The following is a 21,800-nucleotide window of genomic DNA, read 5'->3' on the forward strand; positions in this document are numbered from 1 at the left end:
GGGAGAAGGGGCACAGCCAGGCATGAAGTTCAGCGCCCCATAGCACCAGGTGGGGAGATGGGGCTTTCCCAGGGGATGAAGGGCAGTGGTCCTTAGAGCCAGCCTGGGGAGAAGGAACATGGCCGGGGGAGGAAGGGTAGTACCCCTTAGCACTAGGCTGGGGAGATGGGGCATGGATGGGTGATGAAGGGCAGCACCCCCTAGTGCCAGGCTGGGAAGATGGGACACAGATGTATTTCAGTATATCTCCAACTGCATTTCAGATTCACAACCATCCACTGTGGTCCCAGTTTATCCTCCCAACCTGTCCCAGCAGCACTGGTGGGGATGGTGTCCAAGGGACCAGTTACCACGTTCCTCTGTCTTCTCCTTGGTGCCTTCACAAGAGGTGAGAGAACTTCCGCAGATGTTCTCTGCAGACGATCATCTCCAAGTAGTGCCAGGAGCCAGACATGGACCGACTCTCCCCTGCCACCCAGCCATCTGTTCCCCATTGCTCACAGCTCTCCCAAACAAAATCCTGCCAGGCTGAATATTTCCATGATGGGTCTCGCTCCAGAGGTCACAATTTTTGTGAAGTTTCATTCATATCTGTCTGAGCTTTTCTGAGTTACAACCAGAGGATCCCAAGCCCCAAAAGTCATCAGTGTCAGGGTTTTTTTGCCCAGCTGTCATGCCAGAACACCTGTACCAATTTCCTTCCAACTTGGCTTATTTTGGAGCTCTCACTGGTACCTAAACAACAAGCCAAAAAAGATGAGAAATGGAATAAGGGGATTTAAACTTATGGATATTTCCATCTGTATTTCCACCAATGAACCCATCAGAAATTTTGCATGTAAATCAATTGAGAAACTCTGAGACAATTTCTTTCAATTTTGGCTCACTTTGGAGTTCACAGAAAGATCTAAAGAACAGGCCAAGTTGGATGAAAATAGAACAAAGGATTTAAAGTCACATAGTTCTTCAGCATATTGTATCTTTCTGAGCTTAGGCGAGAAGGTGGGCCAGAGTGGGAGATTCTGGTGTGTGATTTCCTGGAATAATTAATTAATATTCAATTTTGACATGAGATCTTTAAAAATTAGAGGTTAATTAAGTCCCTCCTCTTTCCTCTCCCAGGGGCCAGCGCCCAGCAGGCTTTCAGAGTGGAGCCAGATAACATCACAGTCCTGGAAGGGGCTGTGGCTCTCTTGCAGTGTGTAGTGGACAATCCCTCAGGCGTGATCCAGTGGGTGAAGGATGGGTTGCTGCTAGGACCAGACACAAACATCCCTGGATTCCCCCGCTACAGTATGACGGGAGACCCCAGCAAAGGCGAGTGGGTTGGTCTGGCCTCCAGACAGCCAGCTGAGGCTAAGTGTGTCTATTCCTCCCACCCCTAGTTCAGCCATTGTGGCTGCGAACCAGCTGTGCGGACACCTGTGTGTGTGAGAGCCCTGATTGGCCCAGTTCTAGGACTCCTGGGTTCTATCCCTGGCTCTAGGAGGGGAGTGAGGTCTAGTCGCTAGAGCGGGGCTGGGAGGTAGGAGCAGAGCCAGCAAAGAACCCAGGCGTCTGGGCCGTATAGATTCACCATTCCCTCTGTGTCCTGCCCAGCAGGGGAGCACCACCTGCGGATCGTGGGCAGCCAGCTGGCAGATGACGGGGACTACGAATGCCAGGCGGGGCGCTCCAAGGAGAGCCCAGGCATTGTGTCGCGCACGGCGCTGCTCACTGTGCTGGGTGAGCTGCCAGGCTGGGGGCGGGAGGGTAGCCTTGGCTCTGGGGAGCTGGGGGAGGGGTCACTCTTCAGGGCCATTCCTCCTTTCCCCTCCCCTGCAGTGCCTCCCAAGACACCCGTCTTCAAGGAGTATGAGGCCAACAGCACCGTGACCTGGGTGGCCGGTGTGGAGTACAAGGTGACCTGCAGCGCCGGGGATGCCAAGCCGGCTGCAGAGATCTCCTTCAGCAAGGGTGAGTGCCCCCCATGGGTCTGATTGGAGGAGCTGAGCTGGAGGGGCCCATGGGTCTGATCCAGGGAGGGGGATGGGCTGGAGGGGCCCATGAGTCTGATCTGGGGGGGGATGGGCTGGAGGGGCCCATGGGTCTAATCTGGTGGGGGGATGGGCTGGAGGGACCCATGGGTCTGATTGGGGGGGGATAGGCTGGAGGGGCCGATGGGTCTGATCAAGTAGGGGATGGGCTGGAGAGGCCGATGGGTCTGACTGGGGAGGGAGACTGGGCTGGAGGGGCCCCTGGGTCTGATCGGGGAGGGGAGACTGGGCTATTATATGAGGCCAGCACTCACCATATTGTACTATAATGTGAGAGGGTCTTTCTTTTTCCATATACACCCCCCTATCTAATCCAGCCCCTCTCCCTGGTATCTGGGCACCTGTCCCCCAGGGCGCACGGCTGTGGAGTGTCTCTCAATCACCCCATCCCATCCCCCTGGTATCTGGGCATCTCTTCCCCGGGACACACGGCCGTGGGGCTGCCCTCAGCAATGCTGTGATATGTTGGCCAGGGTGGGAGTGCTGGGAACCCCCCTCCCCTCACAACCCCTCCCGCCCCCAGGTGGCAGCCCCCTCCCTGACGTGTCGCACCAGGTGCACTCTGGGTCCAGCAAGAAGCTCTCCAGCACCGTTGCCGTGCTCAGGTGAGAGGGTCCAGGGATGCCCCCACCCCGGTCTCTTTCCCTGTTGGAGCAGGGATGACCTGACTTAGCCAGGAGGTTGCCAGCCAGGTGCCCCCTTTCACACACCAGCGCAGTGCCCCCTTCCCTCCCCAGCTTCCACTAGCAGACCTGAGCCCTCTACAGCTCTGCTGGTGCCCCTCACTCCCAACCTGCAGCCCCTTGTAGGCGCTAGTTCAGGGGGAGGGGCAGACTTTTTGGCCCGAGGGGCACATTGGGATTGTGAAACTGTATGGAGGGCCGGGTAGGGAAGGCTGTGCCTCCCCAAACAGCCTGGCCCCCACCCCCTATCCGCCCCCTCCCACTTTCCAGCCCCTGACTGCCTCCCTCAGAACCCCTGACCCATCCAACCCCCCTGTTCCTTGTCCCCTGACTGGCCAGAGTGTTGATGGCGGGGCAAACTGAGGCTGCGGGGGAGGGGAGACAGCAGGGGAGGGGGCCGTAGTTTGCCCACCTCTGCGCTAGCTGGTATAGCCCGTTCCCCTTCTGTCCCCAGGGTCACCCCACAGAGCCTGGACAACGGGAAGCGTCTGGTCTGTGCAGCCACAAATGAGGCCATCTCGGCCTCTGTTGTGGCTGGCTTCACCATGAACATCTTGTGTGAGTAACGCCCACCATGCCCTGGGTGTCCCTCCAATCTCTGTGGGGACTCATTCACAGCTGGGGACACCAGTGAAAGGGTTAAAAAGATCCTCACAGCCATATTCTCCTGCATGTACATCAGCTCCACCTATCAGCTGACACTCAGTGGCTCCCCACTTAAAATATAAGCCTCACCCTCTTCTCTCCTGGGTGTCTCCCCTTCCATAGCCTGCACCCAGCTGTAGTGTTTGCCTCTGGCGCTTCCTGTTTGCAGGCTTTCTGTTTACCACAATTAACTCATCAAGGAGACTATATAAATTGACCCCTCAGTCATTAACCCTTAGGAAAAGATCAGGAGGTGACATTTATATAAATCAACCCTCAATGGCTCACCCTGAAAACAATGAGGTCCTGGAGACTCCTGTTGACTCATGTATATAAGTCGCCCTCTCAAAGTTTAACCCTTCGGACAATGAGGCTACAAAGACTTGTGTATATAAGTTGGCCCTTCAGTGTTTAACTGTTAGAACAATGGGGATTGGAAGACAAGGAACCATCACTGAAAGAGGAGAGGAAGATGAGTTGGGTCTAGTATTTCAGTTGACCCCTCAACCATTAGTCTGTGGCGCTCTGAGGAGGTGACTCATTGGTAATCCCTACAGCAATGTTTTTCTGAAGAGCTGAGGTTGGCCCATGGATGTACTTTGAGCCCTCAGAACAAGATGTGGAATCCCTTCACGGACTGCATTGCAGACAACTTTTTATTTCAGAAGGTTGAAAAAGCTACTGGGGGGAAGCTGGTCTAGACTTGATTTTAACAAATAGGGAGGAACTCGTTGAGAATTTGAAAGTAGAAGGAAGCTTGGGTGAAAGTGATCATGAAATCATAGAGTTTGCAATTCTAAGGAAGGGTAGAAGGGAGTACAGCAAAATAGAGACAATGGATTTCAGGAAGGCGGATTTTGGTAAGCTCAGAGAGCTGACAGGTAAGGTCCCATGGGAATCAAGACTGAGGGGAAAAACAACTGAGGAGAGTTGGCAGTTTTTCAAAGGGACACTATTAAGGGCCCAAAAGCAAGCTATTCCGCTGGGTAGGAAAGATAGAAAATGTGGCAAAAGACCACCTTGGCTTAACCACGAGATCTTGCATGACCTACAAAATAAAAAGGAGTCATATAAAAAATGGAAACTAGGTCAGATTACAAAGGATGAATATAGGCAAATAACACAGGAATGCAGGGGCAATATTAGAAAGGCAAAGGCACAAAATGGGAATAAAGCTATGGGAATAAAGGGAAACAAGAAGACTTTTTATCAATACATTAGAAGCAAGAGGAAGACCAAGGACAGGATAGGCCCACTGCTCAGTGAGGAGGGAGAAAAAGTAACAAGAAACTTGGAAATGGCAGAGATGCTTAATGACTTCTTTGTTTCGGTCTTCACTGAGAAGTCTGAAGGAATGTCTAACATAGTGAATGCTTATGGGAAGGGGGTAGGTTTAGAAGATAAAATAAAAAAAGAGCAAGTTAAAAATCACTTAGAAAAATTAGATGCCTGCAAGTCACCAGGGCCTGATGAAATGCATCCTAGAATACTCAAGGAGCTAATAGAGGAGGTATCTGAGCCTCTAGCTATTATCTTTGGAAAGTCATGGGAGACGGGAGAGATTCCAGAAGACTGGAAAAGGGCAAATATAGTGCCCATCTATAAAAAGGGAAATAAAAACAACCCAGGAAACTACAGACCAGTTAGTTTAACTTCTGTGCCAGGGAGGATAATGGAGCAAGTAATTAAAGAAATCATCTGCAAACACTTGGAAGGTGGTAAGGTGATAGGGACTAGCTAGCATGGATTTGTAAAGAACAAATCGTGTCAAACCAATCTGATAGCTTTCTTTGATAGGATAACGAGTCTTGTGGATAAAGGAGAAGCGGTGGATGTGGTATACCTAGACTTTAGTAAGGCATTGGATATGGTCTCGCATGATATCCTTATCGATAAACTAGGCAAATACAATTTAGATGGGGCTACTATAAGGTGGGTGCATAACTGGCTGGATAACCGTACTCAGAGAGTAGTTATTAATGGCTCCCAATCCTGCTGGAAAGGTATAACAAGTGAGGTTCCGCAGGGGTCTGTTTTGGGACGGCTCTGTTCAATATCTTCATCAACGACTTAGATGTTGGCATAGAAAGTATGCTTATTAAGTTTGCAGACGATACCAAACTGGGAGGGATTGCAACTGCTTTGGAGGACAGGGTCAAAATTCAAAATGATCTGGACAAATTGGAGAAATGGTCTGAGGTAAACAGGATGGAGTTTAACAAAGACAAATGCAAAGCGCTCCACTTAGGAAGGAACAATCAGTTTCACACATACAGAATGGGAAGAGACTGTCTAGGAAGGAGTACGGCAGAAAGAGATCTAGGGGTCATAGTGGACCACAAGCTAAACATGAGTCAACAGTGTGATACTGTTGCAAAAAAAGCAAACGTGATTCTGGGATGCATTAACAGGTGTGTTGTAAACAAGACACAAGAAGTCATTCTTCCGCTCTACTCTGCGCTAGTTAAGCCTCAACTGGAGTATTGTGTCCAGTTCTGGGCACCGCATTTCAAGAAAGATGTGGAGAAATTGGAGAGGGTCCAGAGAAGAGCAACAAGAATGATTAAAGGTCTTGAGAACATGACCTATGAAGGAAGGCCGAAAGAATTGGGTTTATTTAGTTTGGAAAAGAGAAGACTGAGACAGGACGTGATAGCAGTTTTCAGGTATCTAAAAGGGTGTCATCAGGAGGAGGGAGAAAACTTGTTCACTTTAGCCTTTAATGATAGAACAAGAAGCAATGGGCTTAAACTGCAGCAAGGGAGATTTAGGTTGGACATTAGGAAAAAGTTCCTAACTGTCAGGGTAGTTAAACACTGGAATAAATTGCCTAGGGAGGTTGTGGAATCTCCATCTCTGGAGATATTTAAGAGTAGGTTAGATAAATGTCTATCAGGGATGGTCTAGACAGTATTTGGTCCTGCCATGAGGGCAGGGGACTGGACTCGATGACCTCTCGAGGTCCCTTCCAGTCCTAGAGTCTATGAATCTATAAGCTGGCCCTTTCTGTGATCAACTCTCAGGAGAATGAGGAGTCAGCTGCAGTGTATATAAACTGGACCCTCACCTCTTAACCTCTAGAACCCTGAGGAATTGGGGGCCTGTGTCTCAGTCAACCCATCCTCAGTTACTCCTTAAAGCAATGGAGAGTCAAAGCTGAGGATGTGACCATCACCCCACCACCATTAACTTCACTCCCTATATAAGTCGACCCCCTTAACCATGAACTCCTAGAAGACTGAGGTTCTGAAGGGGAAGAGCTGGCATATATAAGTCGACCCTTCAATAAGTAATGCTGAGAGCACCAAGGAGCTGTATTTTGAGTATATAAGTCAACCCCTGAACTGTTAACCCTGTGAGTGCTAGAGATGAAATGGGTATAGAATGCCAAACCCTAACCATTAACCCGTACTGCACCAAGGAGCCAGAGATGCTAGGAGGGTCTGTCTCTAGCTGGCTCGAGGAACAGGGGATACATTGGTGTGGGATTGGAGGGGCTGGAGAATTCTCCCTGCTCCACCCTACTCTGGGGAAACCCAGAGGCATAGGGCTCTGCCCCCCAGTTGGCAAACGGGGTGGGGGAGATTATTTGATGGGGGGGTGATTCCACATCCGCTCATCTCCAGCATGAGAGTCATTAGGCAGCTCATTAAACAGCTTAATTATACACCTAGCACTCCGGGCTGTTCCCCTCCCCAAGCACCTTGATGAGCAAGCAGCTGCAGGAGGCCCCAGGCCATGGAGGGGGCCCTGCAGTGGGGAGAGGACTGTGCATGTTTCAGGCATCCTTCCCATCCCCTTGTCTGTCTGTCCAGGTCCATCCCCTTCTCTGTCCCCCCCAACTACCTCTCTTCTGTCCGATGCCCCGAGTCAGCTCCATGACCATACTGCTACCCCTCACAGCTACAAGATCTGTCTGCCCCCGGAGCGGGGTGGGGGGCAGCATATTTCAGCTCCAACTGACTGGGGCCAGCTATGCCTGTCTTCCCAGTCCCCCAGCTGGCCTGACTGACTCCTCACCCTGGTGGCAGGACATGGCACTGTTGTGCCACAAGGGAGTGCCCCTGAGCACAGGCTGCACCAGGGTTCCCCCACCACCTGTCCTTGTCTCTTCGCCCCCAGTCCCACCTCAGCCACCCACCATTGAAGGATACAAACGCCCCGAAATCAAAGCTGGAGAGACCCTGAAACTCACCTGCATCTCGCTGAGCGGGAACCCACTGGCCACGCTGCAATGGCTAAAGGTAACAAGGAGAATGGACAGCAGTGGTTGTGGGTCGGGAGTGAGGGGCATTGGCAGAACTCAGGGGAGCCCAGGGCTGGGCTAGCAGGGTCTGCAGGTCGGGAGTGAGGAACACTGGTAGAGCTCTGTGGGGGAAAGCCCAGGGCTGGACTAGGAGGGGCTGCGGGTTGTGAGTGAGGGGCACCAGCAGAGCTAGTGGGGGCAGGGCTTGGCTACCAGGGGCTGCGGGTTGTGAGTGAGGGGCACCAGCAGAGCTAGTGGGGGCAGGGCTTGGCTACCAGGGGCTGCAGGTCAGGAGAGAGGGACACTGGCAGAGCTGTGGGGGGGAGCCCAGGGCTGGGCTAGCAGGGGCTGCAGGTCAAGAGTGAAGGGCACAGGTAGCGCTGTGGGGGGGGGGGGGGAACCCAGGGCTGGGCTAGCAGGGGGCTGCAGGCCAGAAGTGAGGGGCACCAGCAGAGCTGTGTGGGGGGAGCCGAGGGCTGCGTGTTAGCACAGGGCTGCGGGTCAGGAGTGAGGGGCACCGGCAGAGCCGTGGGGGACGCTAGCCCATGTCCCCGCAGAACGGGAACGTGGTTTCCACCAGCTGGGAGACAGAGGATGCCAGCCGCGCCTCCCGCAGCCTCCTGACCCTCAGCATCAAACCCCAGGACAATGGGGCTCAGCTGCGCTGTGAAGCCATGAACCAGGTGTCGCCCCTGCCCCTGGTGGCCAGTGTCACCCTGCGTGTGGTCTGTGAGTGTCGCTTCCATCCCCCCCGGCACCCTGTGACCCCCAGCACTCCCTGCTGGCCAGTGTCATTCTGCGTGTGGTCTGTGAGTGCCCCACCCCCAGCCCCCCAGCACCCTGTGCCCCCAGCACTCCCTGCTGGCCAGTGTCACCCTGCGTGTGGTCTGTGAGTGCCCCACCCCCAGCCCCCCAGCACCCTGTGCCCCCAGCACTCCCTGCTGGCCAGTGTCATTCTGCGTGTGGTCTGTGAGTGCCACTTCCATCCCCCCAGCACCCTGTGCCCCCCAGCACTCCCTGCTGGACAGTGTCACCCTGCGTGTGCTCTGTGAGTGCCCCCCCCAGCCCCCCAGCACCCTGTGCCCCCAGCACTCCCTGCTGGCCAGTGTCACCCTGCGTGTGGTCTGTGAGTGCCCCACCCCCAGCCCCCCAGCACCCTGTGCCCCCAGCACTCCCTGCTGGCCAGTGTCACCCTGCGTGTGGTCTGTGAGTGCCTCACCCCCAGCCCCCCAGCACCCTGTGCCCCCAGCACTCCCTGCTGGCCAGTGTCACCCTGCGTGTGGTCTGTGAGTGCCGTTTCCATCCCCCCAGCACCCTGTGCCCCCAGCACTCCCTGCTGGCCAGTGTCATTCTGCGTGTGGTCTGTGAATGCCCCCCCCCAACACCCTGCGCCCCCCAGCGCCTCTGGACTGCCTCCCGGCTTTAACCCACCAGTGCCCTGCTCCCCCCAGACCCCTGCTGGCCAGCGTCACCCTGTGTGTGGTCTGTGAGTGCCCCACCCCCAGCCCCCCAGCACCCTGTGCCCCCAGCACTCCCTGCTGGCCAGTGTCACCCTGCGTGTGGTCTGTGAGTGCCCCACCCCCAGCCCCCCAGCACCCTGTGCCCCCCAGCACTCCCTGCTGGCCAGCATCATTCTGTGTGTGGTCTGTGGGTGCCCCCCCCAGCACCCTGTGCCCCCCAGCACTCCCTGCTGGCCAGTGTCATTCTGCGTGTGGTCTGTGAGTGCCCCACCCCCAGCCCCCCAGCACCCTGTGACCCCCAGCGCCTCTGGACTGCCTCCCGGCTTTAACCCACCAGTGCCCTGCTCCCCCCAGACCCCTGCTGCCCAGCGTCACCCTGTGTGTGGTCTGTGACTGCCCCCCACAGCGTCCCCTGGTCGATGAGGCTGGGTCAGGCTGGAGTAGCTGGGAGTAGGGAGCTCCCTCCAAACCTGCTCCCCTGGCAGTGGCTGGGTCTGCAGTTCTGAGGTCTCTCCCCCTCCCCAGTTCTCCCCACAGAGGTTTCCATCCTGGGCTCCAGCAGCACACCGGAGAACAAGCCGATCTCGCTGTCCTGCTCCACCACCCCCAGCAACCCCCCGGTGCAGCTGCGCTGGTGGCTGGGGTGGCGGGAGCTCACCACCACCGAGGTCACCATCACTGAGGTCAGTCCCCAGCCACAGCCGCCCAGAGCTGCCCCACCTGCTGCCCCAGCGGCCACCACAGGGGGAGACATTGAGCCAGGGGAAACTGAGAGGGGCTGGGAGCCAGGACTCCTGGGTTCTCTCCCTGAATCTTTTGTAAATTTCAATAAGCTCCTCCCATTATGGGTAATTCAGTTTCCCTCTCTGCATAACAATAGTGATGGTCACTGTCCCTGCCCCCTACGCCAGCCAGTCCCCCTAGGACAGATCAGGGCTGGTGCCCCCTGGAAGAAACAGGCCCTGGGCCCCATTTCCTGCCCCCAAGCCCGCCAGGCTCCAGGAGCAGGGGCTGGGTGCCGGGTTCTCTCCCGCAGGCAGCGCACGGCGGGACAGTGACCGTCTCCAACCTGACACACATGGCCCGGCGCGAAGAGAACGAGCTGCCCCTCACCTGCGAGGCCTTCAATGAGGTCATGCTTTTCACCCGCAGCACCAGCCTGCTCCTCAGTGTGCAGTGTGAGCCCCCACCCAGGGCAGGGGGGTGCCAATGGGTGGTGGGGCTGGGCAGGCTGCGAGGCAGGGTGGAGCGGGGTAGGAGGAGGGCTGGAGGAAGGGGAGGGGGCAGGGAGGGATGAGGGGGCAGTGGGGGGGGATAGTGGGGTGGGGCTGGAGTGAGAGCAAAGGGTGCTGGGGGCAGACGAAGTGGAGGACTGGAGGTGTAGAAACGCCCCTGTGGAGACAAGACCCCCTCAAGTCCCCACCTATGTGGAATTCCCACCCACCAGCGGCCCAGTCCCATCTCACCCCTGCCTGGGACACATGGCCAGATCTACAGGTGGAGAGGGGCCCTGGGGAAGGGGGGGCTGCACCCCCTGTGATGCTGTTGGGGACGGGGGAGCTGACACAGGTTGTCATGGCAACACAGGAGTTGATTGACATTAACCCTCTTTTTGTTCCCCATCCCTAGACCCACCCCAGAAGGTTTGGATTGAGGCCCCGCCCCCTGACAGCCGATTCCGGGCTGGCACTAAGGTCAGGCTGACCTGCTTTGCCAGTGGGGGAAACCCGGCCCCCCGCCTCGTCTGGATCAAGGTCATGGGGGGGCACAGGCCATGGGGGGCTCAGCAGGGGGTACTGTGCTGCGAGGAGTGGAGCGGGGAGCTCAGCTGTAGCACTATAGTGCAGGCAATGGGGTGGAGGCTCAGTGGGGGGCAGTCTCCCTTTGGAATGAGCTCCAACCTAGCCCAGAGCCCTACCCATGGGGTGTTATATGCGGCTGTTTCCCAGCTGCCCCGCTCCAGAGGTGGCTGCATCTGTGCGTCACTCACTGGGCTCTGGGCTCTCTCCCGACAGGACACCAAGTCCCTCAAGGAGGGGACCCAGGTGGCCTCTGGCAAGATCGTCTCCAAAGAGCTGATCCTGACCACCAGCCCCAGCGACAACCTGGCCATCTACCGCTGCAACGCCTCCAATGGCGGCAAGAGCCCGGCACTCACAGCCCAGACCCGCCTCCACGTCCAGTGTGCGTCCTTGGCCCTTGGGGTGGGGGGAGGAGAGGGGCGGTGTGTACACAAGGCGGAGTCAAGTAAACCCACCCCTTAAGGGCACAGCACCCCCATTGGGTGGTGACAGCAACGCACCAGTCTAGGGTGACCAGACAGCAAGTGTGAAAAATCGGGACGGGGGTGGGAGGTAATAGGAGCCTATATAAGAAAAAGACCCAAAAATTGGGACTGTCCCTATAAAATCAGGACATCTGGTCACCCTACACCAGTCTCAGTTCTGCCCCTTTGCTCCCACCCCCCACACCCAGTCCCCCCCATAGATGTGAAGATCACGACCATGGCCAAGGAGGTGCGACGTGGCCAGACACTGACCCTGACCTGCGTCACCGGCAGCAGCAACCCCTTTGCCACCCTGGCCTGGTTCAAGGACGCAGAGAAGTAAGAGAGGGTGCCCCTCACTCCTGATCCACAGCCCCCTGCTGTCCAAGTCCTGGGCTCTCCCTACCTGGCTCTGCTGGTGCCCCTCACTCCTGACCCACAGCCCCCTGCTGTCCCATCTTGTGCTGCTCTTTCAGGCTGAAGGGTGCGGATCTGGGCCAGAAGCCGGCAGAGTTCGGGGGTCTCTCCACCTCGGGGAAGGTGACCCTGGTAGTGTCATCCTCTGACAATGGGCTGCGGGTGACATGCCAGGCCTACAGCTCCATCCTGGCTGAGGCTGTCAACACCTTCTACAAGCTCAACATCCTGTGTGAGAGCTTTCCCTGCCTGGGGATAGGGCGCACCGCGCTGCGGGAAGCAGGGCAGGGGCTCAGCAGGGGGTGCCATGCTGCGGGGAGTGGGGTGGAGACTCTCTGTGCTGCAGGGAGTAGGGGGCTCAGCAGGGGGCGCTGTGTTGCAGGTATCAGGGCAGGGGCTTAGCTGGGGGCGCTGTGTGCAGGGAGCAGGTGGGGGCTCAGCAGGGACGCGGTGCTGTGGGCAGTGGTGTGGGGACTTGACAGGGGGTATTGTGCTGCAGGGAGCAGGTGGAGGGCTCAGCAGTGGGAAACTGTGATGCAGGGAGGGGCCAGAGGCTAAGCAGGGGGCTACAGGCTGCAGGGAGCAGACAGCGGCAGGGGTCAGCAGGGGGCACTGTGCTGCAGGGAGCAGGGCAGGGGGCACTGAGCAGGGCGGGGTCTCAGTTGCTGCTGCCCCGTGTGGCCCCAGATCCCCCCGAGTTCTCGTCAAAACAGCCGGCCGTGGCCCAGGGTGTGGAACACGGAGCCGTGGAGCTGCCCCTGCACGTCTCCGCCAACCCCCCCAAATTGAGCTGCAGCTGGAGCTTCCGTGGGGAGGTGCTGAAACCAGGTGTGTGGTGGGGGAGTGCTGAGATGAGGTGTGTGTGGGGGGTGCAGAGACCAGGTGTGTGTGTGTGGGGGGGGCGCTGAGACCAGGTGTGTGTGGGGGGAGGCACTGAACCAGGTGTGGGTGGGTGGGGGGGCACTGAAACCAGGTGTGTGGTGCAGGGGAGGCGCTGAGACCAGGTGTGGGGGAGGCTCTGGGAGGGCGCTGTCCCTGCCCAAGCTGGGCATAGCGTCCCTGCATCACTCCTCTCTCTGTCTCTCTCACAGAGGGGTCCCCCCGGCACCACCTGCTAGCAGGGGGCAGCCTGGCCATCTGGAACCTGAGCCGGGCCGATATGGGTCAGTACCGGGCACGGTGCCAGAACCCTGAGGGGCGGAACGAGACCCACCTCCACCTGGACGTGCACTGTGAGTTCCACCCCCCGCTGCCCCCTGACCTCAGTGCCCCCTTCTAACCCCTGCCCTCTCTCTGCCCCCCAGATGCCCCCTCCATCCGCAGCCTGGGGGACCCCGTCTATGTGGACCTGGGCGCCACAGCTGAGCTTGTATGCATAGCTGATGCCAACCCCATCCCTGCGGGCATGTTCCAGTGGACGTGGCTGGTAAGGGGGGGCTGCTCTGGCAGCATCTCTCAAAGGGGCATAAGCCACCTGTGACCTTTGCCACCTGGCTGCCCCATCTGACGTTTGCCATCTCCTGACCTCTGACCCTTGACATCTCTTATATGACCTTTGTCTCCTCTGACCTTTTAATTTAGCTTATGGTCTCTGACCTTTGACCCTCACGTACACAGGTCTGCCCCTTGCCCTCTGATTTGTGACCTTTGCACTTTCCCGTCCCTGACCTGTGCCCTCTGACCCCTCTCTCCAAACTTTAAGGTTTGCTGTCACCCATCTAGCCATTGACCTCCCCAAGGTGTCTTTGGACCCATGCAGTTATGTGGGTGACCTTTGCCCCGGTGGCAACCTTTGTCTCCACTCTGACCTTTGCCCTCTCCTATTTGATCTCTGCACAGAATTCTGATGTGTCTTATGTGATCCTTGTCCCTCACTGGCCTTTTTTATTTCTTTTGACACCTTTGACCCTCATTTACCCGGATCTACCCTTTGCCCCATGACCTTTGCACCTTCCCTTCCATGACCTGTGACCTTTGACCCGCTACTGAGCTTTCATTTTTCTCTAACCTTTAACATTTGCCATGTCCCATCCAACTGCTGACCTCCCCAATGCGGCCTTTGAGCCATGCAAATATCAGGAAGATCTTTGCCCCCTCTGACCTTTGTCATCTCTGTGGTAACCTTTGACCCCTCTGACCTTTGCCCTGCCTGGTTTGTCTTCCCCGCCTGTGCCTGCTGACCCTGGCTTTCCCACAGGGGGCAGAGGAGCGCAGCCTGGAGGAGCTGGAGCTGGAGCCGGAGGCCTCGGGGGCTGTGGGGCGGCTGCGGATCCGGGGGGCCCGGCAGGCACAGGCCGGGCTCTATGAGTGCCGCGTGGACAACGGGCTGCCCCCCCCAGCCCGGGGCAGCGCCCGCCTCATCGTGCGCTGTGGGTGCCCCATGCAGACCCCCCCCCCCAGAAACCCCCACTCCCAGGGCCTTTGACTCACTGGTCCCCCAGCTCAGAGATCTCCCCACCCTCTGCCCCTACCCCACCTTGAGGATCCACCACATGCACTGCTTCTCCATCCCGGGGACCCCCCCAGCCTCTCTTGTGCCCCCCCACCTTATAACCCCCTCTCCAGGGACCCCCCCGAGAACAAACCAGAACCCAGCACCCCTTGATGTGACCTTTGCCCACCCCCTCTGATCTCTTCCGTCCCTCCTTCAAACCCCCTCCCTTGGGGAACCCCTTGAAGCCTCGGGGACCCCCCCACAGAACATCCCCCTCCCCAGGGACTTCCCTGGCCCTCCAAGGCCCTCCCAACTCTTCCCCCACCCCGATTCCCAGACTACCATTCACTCTCTCTCTCCCTGCAGTCAAGCCAGAGATTGAAAAGGGCATGGGGCTGGGGAAGGTGGCCATGCCCGGGGACGGGAGCTCGCCTGCCACCCTGCAGTGCCGTGCCCAGGGGGTCCCCAGCGTGAAATTCAGCTGGGAAAAGAACGGAGCAGCCCTGCACCCTGACAACCCCAGGTAGGAGGGGGCCCAGCATGTGTGAGGAGAGGAGGGGACATGAAACCCCACAGACCCGTGCAACCCCGCCAATATGGGCAGAGACTCCCCAGGGCCTTGGTCAAGCTGGCCGGGGTTGATTAGTCCCTGGCACACAGGCACTGGGAAGCCCTGAGCTTGGCATAGAGAAGCAAAGTCAAAGACCCAGCCAACCCTGCACTGCTCCTGCCCGGCTCTGTCCTTTTCCAGCTCCATCTCACTGGCAGCGCCAGAGCACAGGTGGGCATTGCTCCAAAAGCTGGCCCTTATCCCAGGCATCTGGCGAACAGTCATCCGCCTCCTGCAGACCCCAGGACCCACGTCAGGTGACAAGACAGGAAGCATGAAAAATCGGAGCGGCAGGGGGGATAGTTGCATATATAAGACAAAGCCCCTAGTACTGGGACATCTGGTCACCCAAGACCCATGTCCTCTGCCAGCCGGAGCTCGCCAGGGACCCTGTCAATTGGCTCCATTACAAAAACTCCCCCACTGCAGAGCACCGCTTTCCTGAGCAGCTGGAATTTAGGGCCGCCTGCCAGTGGCAGGAGAAGGCTGAAAGGATCCAACTTTCATCCCTAAATGCTGATCACTGTCGATTTCACTGCCCACGCCCTGGCCAATGCAATATGCCCGGGAATTTATGAATGATGCTGGCTGAGACCTTGGGAGAGGCTGCTTTTCAGCAAGTTGTTTAACATATTTTGGCAGGTGACCTTGGCGATTTGTGTTTTCACAGTTAATCAAGCTTTCACTTTTGGAATCTTACCAGCTACTGGCATCAAATCATGATTCTCCCCCCACCCCCCATCATTTCCCACAACTGTGAAAACGTCAGCTGATAAAAATGGGAAAAAATGCTTTAAAATAAACATTGCGATTGTCTGGCGAAAGTATCAAAACGAAAATCTGCCAGAGAAAAAGATTCTTTGTTAAGAATTGCTGGTCCCAGATTTCACCACTAGGGTCACTTGACGATAACGAGCTTCTGGGGAACCGGGTCGGTTCCAGCCAGTCCTTTACCCTCCCCAGCCAGCTCTGGGACACACACACCCCATGCCTCCGATGCTGCTCCAAGACCAGCGTGTTAGCCCTTTTTCACCCCTGGGAGAGTGACATGAAGCAGAAAGGTAAACTGAGGCAGGCACCAGCTTCATAAATATGTGACAGAAAATTCCTGCTTTGTCACAGTAATGACTGGCAGAGGCAGACCCTCATTCTAATGTGCCCTTCATTGCATGGACAAAGGGCACACCAGTGAGACCCCAACCCTGGTGAGTGCCCCCCCACAACCCCTCCTCCTTAGACTACCAGTGGGGTCTCTGACCTACCCCCCCCCCTTGAGTTTGCTGCTTCCATCCTGCTTCTGATGCGATTCCTGGTTGTCATCCAGTCTCCGTCCTGATCAAATCCTTATTCTAGTCCCGGCCCTGTTCTGATTCAGCACCTGGGCCTGGGCTGACCCCAGTTCCACCCCCACCCCCAGGTACACGGAGCGCACGTGGCACGAGGGCGCCTGGCACAGCAGCACCCTGACCATCTCCAATGTCAGCGCCATGCACGACTACGCCACCTTCACTTGCCGTGCCAGCAACGCACTGGGCACGGACAAACTGGACATCCAGCTGCTCAGCACAAGTACGGCCCGGGAGGGCTGTGGGTCAGGCATGCGGGGGAGGGAGGCCAGGGCTGGGCTAGCAGAGGCTGCAGATCAGGAATGAGGGGCACCGGCAGAGCAGGGTGATCTCTCTCTCTCTTTTTCTCCTGCCTCTGCAGGCCCCCCTGACCCCCCCACGGGGTTGAAGGTCGTGAGTGTCACCCACAATTCAGCCACCCTGGAGTGGATCCCTGGATTTGATGGGGGGCTGCCCCAGAGATTCCGCATCAGGTGGGGAGCAGTGGTGTGGGGTGGAGGAGGCAAGGATGGGGTTGGAGAGGACTCTGGATGGGCAGTAGGAGGATGAAGAGGGGGTTGTGGGGTGGGAACAGTGGGACTCAGAGCTGGGGGGCTGGCATGGGTGGGGGGAGGAGGAGGAGGGTGGGGACAGTGGGGCTCACAGCTGGGAAGCTGGTGTGGGTCGGGGAGGAGGAGGAAGCTAGGGGGCTCAGGGCTGAAGAGGAGGGGCTGGGGAGGCTCAGAGCTGGGGGGCTGGCATGGGTGAGGGGAGGAGGAAGGGGCCAGGGACAGTGGGGCTCAGAGCTAGGGGGCTGGTGTGGGTGTGGGAGGATGACAGGGCTGGGGGCAGGGATAGCGGGGCTTATAGCTAGGGACTGGCATGGGTGGGGGAGGAAGAGGGGCTGGGAGGCTCAGAGCTAGGAGGGCTGGCATGGATGGAGCCATTGGGTGGGGATGGATGAGGTGCCTCCCCCCCCCAGGGTCTGGGGTGCCTCACCACCTGTGTCCCTCAGGTATCGCTGGCCAGGCACCCCCGGTGCCCTGTACATGGATGTGTTCCCCGCCCAGACCCCCACATTCACCCTGACGGGGCTGAGCCCAGCCACCCCCTACAGTATTGGTGTCAGTGCCTACAACACCCTGGGGGAGAGCACCCAGGGCCCCAGCATCACCATCACCACCGCAGGTAGGGGGTGCCTTGCTGGGGGAGGCAGGGGGTGCCAGGCTAGGGGAATGGGAGTCCCAGAAGGGGGCACCGTGTGGTGGCAGCAGGTACAGTAGGGGCCCTGTGCTGGAATGGGCAGGGGGTGTGCTGAGATGGAGGCAGTCATGCTGTGCAGAGGTGGGGGCTCAGCTGGTGGGGGTGTGTCTGTGGGTTTCGACCCTGACGGAGTTGATGTCGTTTCAGAGCTGCCCTTAGAGGAGCCGCCAGTTGTGGAGCCTGAAGTGCCGAAAACAGGTGGGTACTGGAAGGGGTGGAGAGCCCAGACTCCCGGGTTCTGTCACAGCTCTGGGAGGGGAGTGGGGTCTGGTGCTCAGAGTGAGGGACAGGCTGGCTCAGGGGGTGGCAAATGGGACGCCAGGTGTTTCCCCTCTGGCGGATGCTGGCTCCTGGCCGCTCTGTGACACTTTCCTTTGCTTTCCCAGAAGCCCTGTCGTGGCCCCCGGCCCTCACTGGGGGACTGAGTGCACTGGGGGCCTTGCTGCTGCTCTCTAATGCTACTCTCCTCACCTGCCTGTTCAGACGGCACCAGACCTGGGCAGGTAATTCCCCTCTCCCCTGGACCAGGGCACTGCCCTGGGGAAGCTCACAGCACCAAACAGTCTCCCCTCAATGAGGCCCAACCTGGGCTGATCCTTGCTGTTTTCTGGTTCTGACTGCAGGTGTCCGGGAGGAGGCGAAGGAGAGGTGAGTGTCAGGGGCAGGGCACATGAGGGGCAGGCAGTTCTGTGCATCCTGTCACACTATGACACCCTAACACAGACACACGGCCCTCCCAGCTCCCACCGCTAGACCCCCCCCTTCCTCTTCCAGAGCTGGGGAGAGGATCTAGGCATCCTTGCTCCCACCCTTTGCCTTTCAGGAGGAAGCCCAGTGCTGGGAATGACTACAACTTGGGGGAAGCAGTGAATCCAGCAGCATGGCAGACACTCCTGGACAGTTACTCAGAAAGGAGTGCATCCTCTGGGGTGAGAGGATGAGGGAGTGGGGCGGGTGGGGAGATCAGCAGGAGCGTCGTGCTGCTGGGAGTGGGGCATGCTGCGGAGGCAGGTCGAGGGACTTAGCAGGGGTAGGGGCTCAGTATGCGGTGTTGTGCTGGAGGGACCTCAGCAGAGGGCGCTGTGCTGCAGGGAGCAGGGCAGGGATTCAGCAGGGGGCGCTGTGCTGTGGGGAGCATGACGGGAGGGCTCAGCAGGGGGCTTAGCAGGGGGTGCTGGGCTGCAGGGAGCAGGGTGGGGGCTCAGCAGGGGGTGCTGGGCTGCGGGGAGCATGGTGGGAGGGCTCAACAGGGGGTGCTGGGCTGCGGGGAGCAGGGCAGGTGCTCAGCAGGGGGTGCTGGGCTGCAGGGACGAGGGTGGGGGCTCAGCAGGTGGCACTGGGCACGGGCTCAGCAGGGGGCTGTGCTGCTGGGAGCAGGATGGGGGGCTCAGCAGGGGGCAGGGCAGGGGCTCAGTAGGAGGTGCTGTGCTGCAGGGAGCGGTGGGGGGCTCAACAGGGGGCACTGTGCTGCAGGGAGCAGGGGGGCTCAGTAGGGGGCGCTGTGCTGCAGGGAGCCGGGTGTGGGGCTCAGCAGGGGGCTTATCATGGTGTGCTGTGCTGCAGGGAGCAGGGTGGGGGGCTCAGCAGGGGGCACTGTGCTGTGGGGAGCAGGGCTCAGCAGGGGGTGCTGTGGTGCGGGTAGTACGGTGGGGGGCTCAGCAGGGAGCTGTGCTGTGGGGAGCAGGGCTCAGCAGGGGGTGCAGTGCTGCGGGGAGCAAGGTGGGGGGCTCAGCAGGGAGCTGTGCTGTGGGGAGCAGGGCTCAGCAGGGAGCTGTGCTGTGGGGAGCAGGGTAGGGGGCTCAGCAGGGGGCTGTGCTGCAGGGGGGCTCAGCTGACAGGTGAGGGTTGGGTCTGGCCTGGCGGGGAAGGAAAGATGCCAGGGTTGGGGGTTACGGGGCACGTGCACTAGCAGAAAAGGAGCAGGGTCAGGCAGTCATAGAAGGGGATGTGGGAGCCAGAACTCCTGGGTTCTCTTTTTAGGGGCTAGTGTTCCCTTAGCATGTGACAGGGTCTCTTTGTGGCTCCCCTGTAGGGCAGTTCCATGGGCATCCTGGCAAGATACGTGCCCAGCCGTGAGTATCAACCCCAGCTGCCCCCACACCCCGAAAGAGCCGAGGGGGAGACAGATGCCAGCACCACAGGTGGGTGTGAGGTGTCAGAACTGGTGCCCCCTAGAGGGGACAGCATCCCTGCCCCATTCCCTGCCCCCCAAGTCTGGGAGTCCCCACCCTGGGGCTGAATCAGATCCAGCACCTCCTAGAGGGGAAAGGCTCCGTAGTCCTTTGCTGTGATCCACCCACAGGTCCTTCTGCCATTCCGGACTCTGGGTTCCCTGCACGCTGGCTCAGCCCCTTGGGTCCCCATGAATACGAGGATGTGATGGAGCCTGGGGTCTATGAGGAACTGGGGGCACTACACCTGCGAGCTGCTGCCCCACTGTCCCCAGGGGCACTACCCTGCCAGGATGATGTGGTGAGTGGCCGTCCGCCCAGCTTCAACAGGACTTCTGGGTTCTGACGCTGCTTCAGGGAGGGGAGTGGTGTGTAGTGGTCAGAGCAAGGAGTCAGGACTCCTGGGTTCCCTGCCTGGCTCAGCAAGGGATTGGCATGACAAGCTCTCTCTCTTCCCAGGGCACATATCCATGGAGGGGCTGGTCCCTGGCTGGCTCTGAGGAACCCCTGAGGATCTACGACCAAGTGGCAGATACCCCATGCCCTGGGGCAGATGAGGGGCTGCCCTTTGAACTAAGGGGGGAGCTGGTGTGAGGGGGCCTAGGCTGGGGGCCTGGTGTCTGTCTGACCATAGAATAAACCACCTGAACCCCATGGTGCCTGGACCTGGCCACTGTTGTATGAGGGACAATGGGGAACAGGGAGAGGGGCTCAGCGAGGGGAATTATCCATCTGTCCTCTCAGCCCAACTCAGCGACTACCCTTCTCAGTGACTGCAAGCCAGGTAGCAGGATGTCAATAGCCATTTATTATTTGGGGGTGTCTGGGAGTCCTCTTTGGGGGCCAGGAACCCCTGGTGCCAACACCCCACTCTGCCACCCCTCCCCCCCAAACACCTACTACAAAGCAACAGGCATCTGCCCAGGTGCACCCTCAGGCTGGTTTGGGGGAGATGTAACCCCCCTAGACCGGTTTGCTCCCTAACCCCAGGAGTGGGGCCAGAATCTCTGCCGCCGTGCAGTTGTTGCTGGGGGCTACTAGGGGCACTGGGAACAGGAGTCACCATGGGGAGGGACACTGCTGCGTTAAGAGGAGCAACTCTACTGTTTATCCCCAGACAGGTGAAAAGGGGTCTTGGATAGGGGGGTACCCTCCCCCAACAGGCAGGGCTGGCCTCTATGCCCCAGCCTGGCTGCAGGGGGCAGTGTGGGGGGCACCCTCCCCCAGCAGGCAGGGCTGGCCTCTATGCCCCAGCCTGACACAGTAGCCCCAGTATTATGCTGGCCTGAGCCAGAACAGCCCTGGCTGTCACTGGGGAGTGGGGGGGGGGGGGGCGGGCATTGATTCCTCCCAGGTCTGGACTAGCAGTTGTCTTAGTTTCATCATGGCAGCTGGCAGGAGCTCTAGCCATAGGCCCGGCCCACACAGTGCCAAGGGCTGTTTAAACACAGAACAAAAAATACAGTCCTGCCCCCGAAGGAGCTTACAGTCTGCCCCTCCTCACTTGTATAGTCAGAGCTCAGGGGACATGCACTGAGATGCAGCCACCTCTGGGGTGGGGCAGCTAGGGAACAGCTGCATATAACAGTTTCCCCAGTGCTGAGATGCAGCCACCACTGGGGCAGGGCTACTAGGCCCAGCTATAAGTTGAACCAGGGTATCTGGCCTACAGGTCTCCAGTAACACAGATGCTGTGCGGGAAGTTTGAAAAGGCGAGAAGCACTAAACCTTATTTCTGAATGAAATGTCTCATGTTCCAACAAGGGAACAAACTTGGGACCCCCTGTGTGTGTGCAGGCGCGGGGGGTAATAATAGCAACGCTGGACCCCGGCCTACTGCCTCCCAAGGACAACAGCCCTTGGTAGTACAGGGACTATGAAACAGGCAGCAGTTCTGCTTACTGCCTGAAGAGGGCACTGCTGTGCCATTGCCCTTATCACAGTCAGTCACTCAAGGCTGTTTGGGGACACAGCGCTGTGTTAATGTGGAGGGTGTAGGTCAAAGGGCAGTTGGACACATAGGTCCACTCCACACTCTGCCTCACTCTTCCTCCCCTCTACGTGAACCACTGTGGTTGATAAAAGATCATTTCACAGAAATGATAAGACTGAAGGGGGGGTAGCTCCTCCCCCCCTTGGTGGGGCTGGACACCTGGGTTCAATTCCCAACCAAGACATGATTTCATAGAAATTAACACAGGACCCTCTACTGCCCCCCCGCCCCAATCCCAGCAATATGGGGCC

General features: G+C 58.4%; 1 protein-coding gene across 1 annotated transcript; it reads left to right on the plus strand.

The window, feature by feature from the left end:
• The first annotated feature begins 271 nt into the window (after positions 1-271).
• On the plus strand, positions 272-20,177 carry NPHS1 (NPHS1 adhesion molecule, nephrin). The gene is made up of 29 exons (XM_050929800.1): positions 272-388; positions 1,123-1,317; positions 1,603-1,725; positions 1,825-1,956; positions 2,560-2,641; positions 3,174-3,277; positions 7,487-7,608; positions 8,168-8,339; positions 9,596-9,753; positions 10,107-10,248; positions 10,700-10,824; positions 11,086-11,254; positions 11,546-11,675; positions 11,813-11,985; positions 12,441-12,581; positions 12,845-12,985; positions 13,058-13,179; positions 13,951-14,122; positions 14,554-14,710; positions 16,215-16,366; positions 16,505-16,616; positions 17,138-17,310; positions 17,533-17,583; positions 17,772-17,888; positions 18,009-18,033; positions 18,209-18,314; positions 19,418-19,526; positions 19,688-19,857; positions 20,016-20,177. The coding sequence occupies exons 1-29, from the start codon at positions 328-330 to the stop codon at positions 20,148-20,150; spliced, it is 3,771 nt and encodes a 1,256-aa protein (XP_050785757.1). The 5' UTR covers positions 272-327; the 3' UTR covers positions 20,151-20,177.
• The last annotated feature ends 1,623 nt before the right edge of the window (positions 20,178-21,800 follow it).

Source organism: Gopherus flavomarginatus, chromosome 20, assembly GCF_025201925.1.
Source record: "Gopherus flavomarginatus isolate rGopFla2 chromosome 20, rGopFla2.mat.asm, whole genome shotgun sequence".
Lineage (NCBI taxonomy): Eukaryota > Metazoa > Chordata > Testudines > Testudinidae > Gopherus > Gopherus flavomarginatus.